The following is a 12,634-nucleotide window of genomic DNA, read 5'->3' on the forward strand; positions in this document are numbered from 1 at the left end:
GTAACAGGACTTATTGTTACTTATAGACAAATATAATTCTGATGGATCCCAACTAGACTGTTAGCTCTTCCACGAGTAGTTTCTCTTCTTTTTATAAATTATTGTGCCAACTATAGTATTGGCATTCAAGAGTATTAATAATAATATCTGACACTGGGTGCTTTCTGGGCATTACACACTATGTTAATCCCTTTATGTGTGTTGTTATCTCCCTATGTGGCCACTGCAAAACTAGGAGGTAGGCACTATACCTTTTTCAAGGTTGAGAAAACTACTGTTGCGTGTGAGTCAGCCTGACTCAAGGCAAAGTTTGTTGTGATGGTCACGCATCTCTCTGTTCAGTATCCTGTGCCTTTGAATCTCAGATGATCCCCTCTTCCTGAGGGAAGAGCTTCTAAGTCATTCTTTCCATCAAGTATTATTTTCTTAGACCAAAGGAGATGATGAATTTAAACAGGTAAAGCACCTCACAGTAAATGTGCCTTATACCCTCCTGGGTTCTAAATACATTTGAATTATAGAAACGTGCTAATTGCTAATAGCTACATCAGAAGTTATATCTCTAGGGATTTGAACATTAAAACAAACAAAAAAAAGCCTCTGGTAATGATAATTCCTTCCTCCAGAAACTGAATGAGTGTCCGGTGTGTTTCAGAGTGTTGAGAAATGTGGAGGGGACATTTGATCAGGGATCGCAGATGGTTTTCTACTGTCTAGATGTAAAGTTATCTCTAATCCTAGAGTGTTGCTTCATAGATAAATTAAAAATTTTTTGCTATATATTGGCATACTTTTTGTCAGATATTTTGATCTGCCTATTAAAGTTGGAGCATAAGGTATTCCCTGTATTTTGTTTAATTTAAATAATTTGTTATAAAATGTCATTACATGTTTATGCCATCTCTTATTTTGGATATTAAAAAATAAATATAGTTAAAATGTGGTAAATTTCTTGTTCTCTCTAAATTCTCTGTAGGCACTGTTGAGCCATACTCCCTATTGGAATGTGAAGTGACATGGCAGCTGGGATTTGATTCTCCGGAAAGGGGAGAATTTATTCTTCACATCAATGAAGGAAACATGCTGACACTGAAATGTCTTGCACATGTAATGATTTCCCTTGAATATTATTTTTATTTTGAGGGCTATAAATTGGTTGAATATGCATATGCGTATATAGTTGCGTATATATACTATGTTAGTAAAAACTGATTTTACATGTAATACTTAGTTAACTAAAGTGTCTTAGCATCTTCTTGGAGCCACTTCTCTACCATAAATGAAGACTTTGCTAAAAAATGTGTTGTATTATCTAGAATTAACTCAGAAATCCAAGACTTTTGTGCCGACAATACTAGATTGTTATTAGAGACTATAATACCATGGGAGCCACTTGAAATTAAATTATTTCTTTAATAAGTGCCAAAGAAAACTAGAGAAAATTATATTATTGCATTTTTCGTATTTAGTTGTAATTAATAATTCAGTATGAAATGGATCATGTGATTTATATAGGAAGGAAATATAGAAAATTCTTCCATATTCCATATGGAATATACTTATAATAACAATGTAAGTAAAGTGAAGGCTGCAATATGTAATTTTAACTTTCTTTCTGTGGTAGAACCCAGAAGACCTTAACTTCATGGCTCTTAATTACCAAGGATATGCTTTACATGTGTACCAAATTCCCTTCCCAACGTTTTTAGTAATTTAACACAACCCAATGCTGTTTTACTAAATCCCATCTCTGTCTCCAGGCCATGATCATGTTCTTACATATTTTAGCTATGAAGAAGCTTATAGCCTTAAGATATAAGAGATCCATCCACTTTTATGATGGCAAGTGGCAGTCAGAAATCAATAGGGTCTTTCCTTTGCCCTAGGCTTGAAATAAGCTGCTGCTTTCACTATGTTTAAATCACTTATTAATTCCTTTTACAACTTTGTATTGAAGTATAGTATACTACAGAAAGGTGCACATATTATAAACTATGTATCACTCAATTATTTTTTATAAACTAGTAACACCCTTGTAACTCACACCCAGATCAACCTGATCAAGAAACAGAACATGACTAGCATCACAAAAGAACCCCCCTAGTCCACACTTCCAGTCACTATGTGTCCCTCCCAGGATCATCACAATCGTTACTTCTAAGGCATAGATTAATTTTGGTTTTAAACGTTATATAAATGTCATCACACCATATGTTCTCTTCTATGCCTGTCTTCTTTTGTTCATAATTAGGTTTGTGGGATGCATCTATGCTGATACATGTGGTGACAGATTATTCATTCTCACTCCTGAATAGCATTCCATTTGGTTAGACTATACAATCAGTTTTCCATCACACAGCTGATGAGGGTTTGGATTGTTTCAGATTTTTGGCTAATGTAATAGTGCTTCTGTTAACATTCTCTGTCTTTTGGTGAACATATGTATACAGTTCTTTTTTTTAATTAATTTATTTATTTGTTTGTTTATTTTTGGCTGCATTGGGTCTTCGTTGCCGCGTGTGGGCTTTCTCTAGTGGCAGCAAGCAGGGGCTACTCTTTGCTGCAGTGCGTGGGCTTCTCATTGCAGTGCCTTCCCTTGTTGCGGAGCACGGGCTCCAGGCACACGGGCTTCAGTAGCTGTGGCACGTGGGCTCAGCAGCTATGGCTTGCAGGCTCCAGATCACAGGCTCAGTAGTTGTGGCACACGGGCTTATTTGCTCCGCGGCATGTGGGATCTTCCCGGACCAGGGCTCAAACCCGTGTCCCCTGCATTGGCAGGTGGATTCTTAACCACTGCACTACTAGGGAAGCCCTGTATACAGTTCTTTAACTGTTATTTACATAACTGTGTTTGACAAGTTTACTAATATAAATTTGCTCATATACTCACCCCATGTGTATTTTTTCTAACAAATAAAAGATGAGCAATTTAGTAATGTAGACTTAGCTTTAATAATAAGTATCATTTTTTTTAAAAAACATTATTGGAGTATAGTTGATTTACAATGTTGTATTAGTTTCAGGTGTACAGCAAAGTGAATCAGTTATATGTATACATGTATCCAGTCTTTTTTTTTTAAGATTCTTTTTCCATATAGGCCATTACAGAGTATTGAGTAGAGTTCCCTGTACTATGCAGCAGGTTCTTATTAGTTATCTGTTTTATATATAGTAGTGTGTATATGTCAGTCCCAGTCTCCCAATTCATCCCTCCCCACCTTATCCCCTGATAACCATAAGGTATCACTTATTAATTATTGTGTCTCAGGTACGATGCAAAATGACGTTCTTGTATTATCTCATTTAATCCGTACAGCAACTCTATAAGGAATGTATTAATAACTCAATTGATGGGTGAGGAAATGGAGCATTAGAATGGTTAATTATCTAGTACAAGTTCACACGTGCAGTAAATGCCCTATTGGAATTTATATCCAAAGTGATCTGCCTCCACAGCCTTTGCCATTACCATCTCATAAAATTTGATTTCCACTTTCCCTACACTAGGATTGGTTAAGAATTAAACTCTGAGATGTCAGTGTACTGAACTAGATTATTTTTGGCCAATTTTTCAAGCCCTTGAGTTTAAGTGAACTTACTTAAGAGTAAGTGAAGTGTTACTCTTAAGAAAGTAAAGAAGGAGGAATGTGAAACAATTAAATAAAATGTTCATTTAAGTTTTTTCATTAATTATGAAGAACTTACTTGACCATTTCATCTTTTGTTAGCTTTGTTTGAAAGTTTATTTTTCCAGTTATCCGAATCATGTTCTTCAACTAATTATATGAATGTATTAAAATCTCCTAAGACAATAAGAAATAATATGTATTATTTATAGTAGGGTCTATTGTAGAGAGCACTGAATGAGGAATTAGAAATCTTGGGTTCTAGTTCACCTTGGTTATTGTTTGCTTTCCTGTAAAATGGGAGAGGTGGATAATATCAACGTTTCCAAAAAGTGTTTTATGTTGCTGTAGTTCTGTGAAGTGGTTTGTGTAGGACAGGGCGAGGGAGTCCTGTGCCTAGGTAATTCTGTGAATCACAGTGTACTACCTCCCCATTCTCAGATAAGCAAAGTGTACATTATCAGCATACTAAGCCCTATGAGAAGACTTCTAGTAGAAACATGCCTGGATAATCTCTCTTGGCATGTTATTTCCCATACTTACATGACCCTTGAACTTTTTCCTTTTGTGTAGCACATGGTAACACCTTGTATGTAGTGGGGCAGATGGTCTCTAATATCCCCTTCAGTGACTAATCTACATCATTCTCAGTCATGGATTTACTTCGTCCTTAGAGTTATCTTACTCTCTCTGCCTTCCTCAGTTTAGGAGTACATTGTAAATATTCCACTCTTTTCCTTTCTCTTAAGCACACCATAAAATCTGATAACGCTTCGTATTTTAGAAACTTCTATGAAGCTGAAAAAGTTTGAGTTATCTGGTGGGGGATAAAAAAATGTTTACTGTTATTTCAATTTCATGTTCCCTTTCTTCCTCTTATTAGCTTGGTCACACCAAGGTCATTCTTTTAGAGCCAAGGATACTCTTCAGTGATAGCCCTCAGTGTTTAACAACTTGGAGAAAAGCCATTCTTCACAATGTAGGACCAAACCATGCTTATTTCAAGGTAATGTAGAATCTGGAAATCTTACTTGGATCAGATCACATTATAATTTGAACTATTTATTGCCATGAGTTCTATGCCATGAATACTTTAGTCTTTATAGATTGACTAATGCTAATATTTAGGTATTTCATATCAGATTTATCTGAATACATTTCATCTACTTTATCCTTTTAGTTTCCCATAAAATTTGTCTCTATCTCTCCCTTCCTTCCTTAATCTCTCCCTTCCTTCTCCTCTTACCCCTCTTTTGCTTTCTTTCTGTTATTTTGTTTTATTGGGAAAAAAAGATGATTTCAAAAAAACTAACATTAAAAAAATATGCAGTGTTTATGTTACATTCAGTATTTAATTACATGCTTTTCCTTTTTTTCCTCGTTTTCACTCTGTCATCAAGACTGTTATGGTAGCAACTGGGACCTAGATCAAGACCATTCTAAAGATATTCTATTTATAGTTGTTACTCCTGATTTAAATTGTGGGGCGGGTGGTGTTTAAATTGGTAATAGAGGTGTTTTTTTTTTAACTGAGAAACATTAACATCTCCTAATAGTGACAGTAGAGGTTAGCATTTGAGATCTTTCTTTCAAGCTTGTATTTACATGTCTTCTGCCCAAACAAGCAAAGGAGGATACCCTTTTCTACTCTGTTGCTTCAGAATTAGTTCTGAAGTCTGTTTGTTCCCTCATCCCCTAAAATATGTTAACCAATTTCCCTTCAAATTATTCTGACTTAAGGCATGATAGATAAGCCTAAATTGGCCTCTGACAAACCACACCTTAACTCTTTTGGTAAGTTACTTTTTTGAAGGTCAAAATGATATCTTAGACATTAGGCTATAAAGGAAATAATAAAGAAGAGTAGGTTACTTTATCATCTTGCCTCCCCACTAACTTTGCTTTCAGTTTTTTAGGATCAGGGAAAAGACAGGCTATCAAAATAGTATCTAGAATTTTGGCATCTCTCCAACAGATACATCTCATCATTTCCTTGTAAGTTTTGCAAAGTCTTGAAAACACTTCAGATAATAAGCTTCATCGTCCTGTTTGAATTGGAAGATGCCATTGCTAAAAGTTCTGTTTGCTGGGTTAGGGGTGCAAATCCTTGTTGAAGTTCAAATTGTTTGTCTGGTGTTTGAAAATCTATTTCAAAACCATCTCATGCTGTGTGCCTGTAGGTCCTCTCTCTATGTACTGGTCTAGAAGTTTTCCTATGAAAGCTTTGGAACAATAACTTTAAAGGACAAGTGACATTTCTGCAAATTTTTGATTATAGGTTTGTGACCAGAGTCTTTTGTCTGTGACTGATGTTGTTCCATCACAAGGAATCATTCCATTGGGGGGGCTAACTGTTCTCAATACCTCCTGTACTCCTACTGTAGCAGGAAAATTTGATACAGGAGCAAAGGTATGTTTATGCATATGTGTGTTTTCTCCTTATATATGTGTCTGTGGATTTGTTTGGTTATGATGTTTATAATAGTAGGTATAATTCTATAAAATGTTATATACATGTTTATTCTTAGAAAGCTTATTTTAATGATTTCTTCTAATGGGGATGGGTTTTAATATTATGACACTAAAGAGTAATTTAAAAAATTTCTGTTATTTTTCTGTTCTAAATTTCTAATTGAGTTAGCTCTAAAGAGGTGCAGTTTTTAGAAATCTAAAAAATAAACAACCTTACTTATACATCGGTTGTAAAAATGGTTAGCAGAACTTGGCAAGAGGATTTGTAGAAAATATTTTTGGTGAAAGTTGCTAATGGAAGTTTCTACTAAGTTGAAATGGATACATTTCATTGATATGAGGCATTTTTCACATGAACTTGGAATATTTGGCATCTCTAACTTGTGACAAGCCCTTACTAGTCAGAGAGCAAAGGATTGTTTTTTCCATGGTGTTAATTAGATACCTAAGGAAAAAATAATCAGTGACGTTAATATCTGTATTTTATAGCACACATAAAATGTTTTACTATTTTATGTTCTGGGAATTATGTAAATGAAAAGGTATTACCTTGATTTTAGGGACTTCTCTAAGTGTTCATTAAACAGAATAAAACATGTAAGACCAGTCTGTAGTAAATTTACTTACTATAAACTCATGGAATGGAATGCTCTTAATCTTCAATTTGATGATCAACTGTGTACATTTACTCACATTAAAAAAGTAATATGTGCACTATCATCAGATCAAAATGAACGGCTTAAGAGATATCCTCCATTTTATCCTTCAATTTCCCATAATCATTAGTTCTTAAATAATATTTAGCTTAATATAATAAACACCAATTTGCCTGGCCCCCAAATAAACAACCTAATAATTATATCTTACTTTTATAAAGAAGTATAGGGGGCTTCCCTGGTGGTGCAGTGGTTACGAATCCGCCTGTCAATGCAGGGGACATGGGTTCGAGCCCTGGTCTGGGAAGATCCCACAAGCCACGGAGCAACTAAGCCCGTGCGCCACAACTACTGAGCCTGCGCTCTAGATCCCACGTGCCACAACTACTGAAGCCCATGCGCCTAGAGCCCCTGCCCCACAACAAGAGAGGCCACCGTGATGAGAAGCCCGTGCACCACAAGGAAGAGTAGCCCCTGCTCGCCACAGCTAGAGAAGGCCCATGCACAGCAACGAAGACCCAGCACGGCCAAAAATAAATAAATAAAACAAATAAATTACAAAAACAAAAGTATAGATTGAAAGATGTTTATAAAGTGTATATTGTGGTATACGGTCTGATATTTGGGCAGAATTTTTGTATATTATTTTGGAAAAAATAAAAAACAGCCACTAAAATATAGGTTTTACTGAGATTAGTTTCCACTGTATTTTAGAGAACCATGCTGTTTTTACAAAGCTTACCTTTTTAACAGTATATTATGAGATTCCTTTATTCATCCATTCCATGCGTACTTACTGGGCACATATGTGTTAGGCTCTGCTGCAGTTGCTAGGAATGCAAAATTGAACAAGGTAACTAGGGTCCTTGGTCTCTAAGAATGTACAATGTGGTGGGGGATGCAAACAACTCAAAATTAAAAGATAATGTAATAAGTACTATGATGGAGAAATACAGTAGGCTGGGGGCGTACACGGGAGAGGTTTGCAACCCATGCTTAAATGGTCAGGGGCAGTTTCCTAGGGGAAGATAAATCTGAAAGACACCAGAGTTAAGAATCAGCCAGAGGAAAGGGGTAGTAGTGGGGTGAGGGAGGAGAGGAGGAAAGAGTATTCAAGGAAGACAAAATTGAATGTGTTCAGGCATATGGGAGGAGAGGGAGAGCTACAAGGCAGATATGAAAAACTTAGTTTAACATGACTTGGCTATAGATTGAATGGATGATAGTAGGGAAAGATGTATTTAGAGGCCTGTATAAATTTTAGTCATACAGGTCCTTAGCAACAACTTAGGAAGTCAAAATTTCATCTTAAGAGCTTGGAGTTTTTAAGCATGGAGAGTTTCACACTCAGATTTGCATTTTTCAGACATCACTTTGGTTATAGAGCAGTGTTAAACTGCGACCAGTGCAGAGTTATTAGTCTGCTGATGATGTCCAGGCAGGAGAAGATTGTGTTCTCAGGAGATAGGATTCTAGACAAATTCTAGTCAAATTTAGGAGATGAATATTTAGGGTTTGATGATTGAAAAGGGTCACATATAAATAAAACAGGTAAGTCAAGTGTGAGACAGGTGGTAACAACATTCGAAGAAAGATTAGAGGATGAGTAGCATATTTTAGAGGGAAATCATGAGTTTGAGGCACCTTTTGCATCCCTATGTAGAGGTGTCTAGTAAAGAGGCCATTGCTTATACATGTTGGTCTGAAGGCTAAGGATTAATCTTAGAGATGATAGAGGTTATTTCTGTTACCCCTGTGAAAATCAAGATGAGTATAAGTGGATCGAATATATCGATGAGAAGTTGGAATGATAAACTTTGTTGAATAACAGAGAAAATGGAGACAGGTTAATTGGGGCTGATCAGGGAAACATCACACATGTGACATCGTGGAACTCTAGTCTCTGAAAATGGATGAGAAAGCAGGGATGAGAGAGGGTTGTGAGAAAGAGAGGGACGGATGAATGTATGGTTTCTGAGGCCATGGATTTGTGACGGGTGATATTGTCCAGGGTACAGATTAAGTCTCAGGAGATGAAAAGGTCAAGCGAGCAATTGGTGAGGGTAGTAAATGGGTTATGGCAGCCTGGAATCTTCAGTTACCCACGAAAGGAGAAGTGAGTAAAAGGCAGCCATGCGGGTGTTGAGACTTACATATGGCGTTCATCAGTGAAGCATATATTGACTTGTAATTACCTCTGAAGCATTAAGTTATGCTTCTTATGATTTTAGTCAAGTATTTTAGGTACTATATATTCTGTAAATAAAATATAGAAATCATATAGTAGTATGAATTAAGCAATTCGGTTAATAAGATTGTCTAGATGGCGCTCACTTTCCTTAATAATTCTGAAAAAGTGGTATTTTGTGGTTTCTTTACCTATAAACAATGCCACTGATTCTATCAAAAGAGTGAAATACACTCATATCTCTTTTTTTAATATACATTTAGATTTAAATCTCGAAGTTGACTGTTCTTGTACAGGTAGGGCTTTCAGGGAATGATATTTTTGTGCTTCTGAGATTTTGATTAGACAATTATATGTTCATGTAATCTATAGTTCTTATTTTGTAGGAGTTACATGACTAAATTCTTATTTCACTGTCTTAAATTTCTTGGAAGAAATTGAGTGCTCAGGCACTTCTTGGTTCAAGTTTAGCCACTGCTGCTTTCAAGTTTTGTGACCTTAAGCCCCAGTTTTCCTCACTTGGAAATTAGGGTATTAACAGAATACTGAAGATTAAAAAGGAGATAATGTATTTAGCAGTATACTTGGGCCATATACTCAGCAATTTTTAGCTGCTCTCATTAGAATTATGGTTGTTTTGGATATTAGTATCTGTGTTTGCACTCAGTTTCTTGCTTGTTTTAATTTTGAATATTCCTTTGGAATTAGGTAAATACAAAAGGCTCACACAGAGTTTGAAGCAATAATGTCAAGGCAAATGGGTAGAACTCTTCAGTCAAATTCACAAGGTCCCATTTGTGATGGAAGTTTTTAAGAGTTGAAAATTCACTCCTTTAGGAATATCAATTCTACATCACAAGAAATGGGATGATAACTGCCAGAATAAATCTTGTGACATTTATAATAAGTTATGATTATTTAAATTATAAAATGTTATATAAATGCCAGGTAATACTTCAGCAGTATATGAGTATATTTTAGTGTGGTTTCTACAGAGTTTTATGTTTTTCCTAAATAGATTGCTATTCACCGTGCAAAAGACATAGACCTTAGGGTGGATCTATTGAGATTGCTGATGCTGAAATCAATCCTGTGAGTATGTTACCTATTTGTATAATCAATTTATGAGTGTGGTGATTTTTATTTATGTGTCCCTAGTCAGCCCATTTAGGTTAAACATTTTTTATTATGTAGTAATTTGTCACATAGAAATTAATATATGTAATATAAATATAAGTGATGAAGCAGAGTATTAAGCCAATTAATGAAAGTTTAAGAATTCACCACTGAACTTAAGTAGCAGAACAGTACCAGTACCGTTAAATTATCTGTAGGCTTCATCATGATCCTACCCCTCTTAAGAGATAACTACTTTCCTGAATTTTGTCATTGTTCTGCCTTTACTTTTTCTAATTAGGTTACCACATATGTATGAATTCCTTACGGTTCATTATTTAGTTTGTTCATTTCTGAGCTTTAACAAAGATATATTATCTTTGGTGGGTTACTTTTAATTGAATATCATGTTTTTAAACTTCATCTAGGTTATATGTAGCTGTATGTTATTCATTTTCCCTGCTGCTTAATAGTCCATTGTGTAGACATACTGTAATTTGTAGACTCATTCCATTGTCCATCCAATTAGTGTCTGTTTTTTTGGTATTACAAATACTATAGCTATGAACATTCATGTACATATCTTCTAAGGTACTTATGAAATAGTTTCTTTAGGAATGGAGTTGCTGAGATGCAGATAATGTACATATTTGACTTCACAAGATAATTTCCATATTTTCTTCTCAAGTTTCTATTGATCCACATCTGTTGCTCCATAAGTTGTATTATAAGACACAATGTTTGCCAATCTATTGAGTGTAAAATACCTCACTGTGGTCTTGGTTTACATTTTCTGAACTATAATCAAATTTATTTTTTGAATTATTGTTCTGTACCCAAATGAAATTTTGTTCTACAGTTGATAGAGTGCACATACATGCTTTTTTTTTTTTTTTTTTCTGTCCAAGCTTTCAGAGTTAGATCTGGTCTTACCTACCTAAAGAAACTTTCCCTGATCCTTCAAAGCAAGCCCATATTCCCCTCTCCCCTCTCTTGTGACATTTATTAGATGTCACAAACATCTTAAACTCTGGGAACATCTCCATTGTAGCAATTGTCACATTATTTTCAGGTTATCTGCCCTTTTGTGTTTCTATCCCCAGTACCTAGTACCATTCTGGTGCTGAACTAAATTGAGTAGAAATTGATGAGGCTGCTGGTTGCCTCAGGTAGGGCCTTACCACTGGTCTGCACTTTAACGGCATCACCACAATTCTAGGCTTTAAGTTACAATTTTCTAACCTTTCTTTTATTCAGTGTTGAAGGCGTGGTAAGTCCAGATAGACTGATGGATACTAAGCTAGCTTGTCCAAGACAGTGGTGATTCCTGTAGTATCCAGAGTGCTTTTTTTCAGTTGATATGGTGTCCCTCCTTGAACAATGTTAGACAAAGATGGAGACTTTAAATACTGCATTTCCTCGTCCTAAAGATATTTGTGGCACGCTTTGCATGTTATGGTATAATTGAGTAATTTATAGGACTTTAATATATATTTATCAATATTTCTTAATTATGTTGGATTTTTAAACATTGCTGCCCAGTTACCTTTTAAAAACAATATTCTAGTATTACCAGATATTGTTAGCAATGTATCTAATAACTGTGTGGCATTGACTGTGTGTCTTAATAACAATTAGGAAATTTTATCCAAATTAACCTATGGGAAAGACCAGAAATGGGATAAGAGGAGTGATTTTTTGCATACGAAGCATCAAACTTTCACTACCTGTTTTGGATTTCACAAATTTCACCTGTAGAACTGGGTTGATATTTTAAGTGAAGCAAATAGTGGACAGTTGACCTTAATGCCATGTTTTTCTCAGCATTAGGATACTGTTGCCTCTTTCTCTTTTAATGGTGTATGTGATTCTTTTACTAAGGAACTGTAGAGTATATATAGTTACTCTACCAGGAGAGGAATCCTGCAGAGTTTTGTGGGGTACACATGCCTGGCATATAAGCTAAAGTTAAGATACATTCAGTAAACATTCCTTATGTATTTAAGCTAGATGTCAGATAGGTGCTAGAGATGTAAAAATGAATGAGACTTAAGGTCCACTAGAAGAGACATAAATAGACAAATAAACGGACATTATGATGTCATAATGTGAATAAACGTAAGGAACAGAAGTAGTCCCGATCATATTGTAATTAATTGCGGCTTATCCAACTGGTATTTGAAGGATGCATAGTATTTTATCAGGCAATTACAAGTTAGAGAAGGGCCTTCTGACAGAAGAGACACCTTGATAAAGACACAGAAGGGAGAAGCACCAGGTACTGGTTGGAAATGACAAGTCATACAGCTTGCTGAAATATGAAGTCATAGGGGTGAGAGTGGAGCTAGGTAAGGCTGCAACATGAGACAGGGGAAGGTCATGGTGAACTTTATGAGCCCTGCTAACAAACTTGACATTGTCCTGTAGATCTCCTGTAGAGGAGAATCATCAAATTTTAAGACAGGAAATGATGTGGTCAGATTTTTAATTAGTTTAATTGTGACTTAGATGTGGAGGGGAGAATTGGAGAAAGTCAAATCTAGCAATGAAATGAAAAGTGATGAGTTACTGGGCTT

The 12,634-nt window shown here is 35.5% G+C and overlaps 1 protein-coding gene across 1 annotated transcript in view; it reads left to right on the forward strand.

Moving 5' to 3' along the window:
* The window catches only part of CFAP47 (cilia and flagella associated protein 47), a 533,433-nt gene that overhangs the window by 110,843 nt on the left and 409,956 nt on the right, over window positions 1–12,634 (forward strand). The window contains 4 exon segments of the mRNA XM_032618881.1: window positions 977–1,107; window positions 4,510–4,632; window positions 5,905–6,036; window positions 9,996–10,034. Coding sequence (XP_032474772.1) covers window positions 977–1,107; window positions 4,510–4,632; window positions 5,905–6,036; window positions 9,996–10,034 — 425 coding nt within the window.

Source organism: Phocoena sinus, chromosome X (genome assembly GCF_008692025.1).
Source record: "Phocoena sinus isolate mPhoSin1 chromosome X, mPhoSin1.pri, whole genome shotgun sequence".
Classification (NCBI taxonomy): domain Eukaryota; kingdom Metazoa; phylum Chordata; class Mammalia; order Artiodactyla; family Phocoenidae; genus Phocoena; species Phocoena sinus.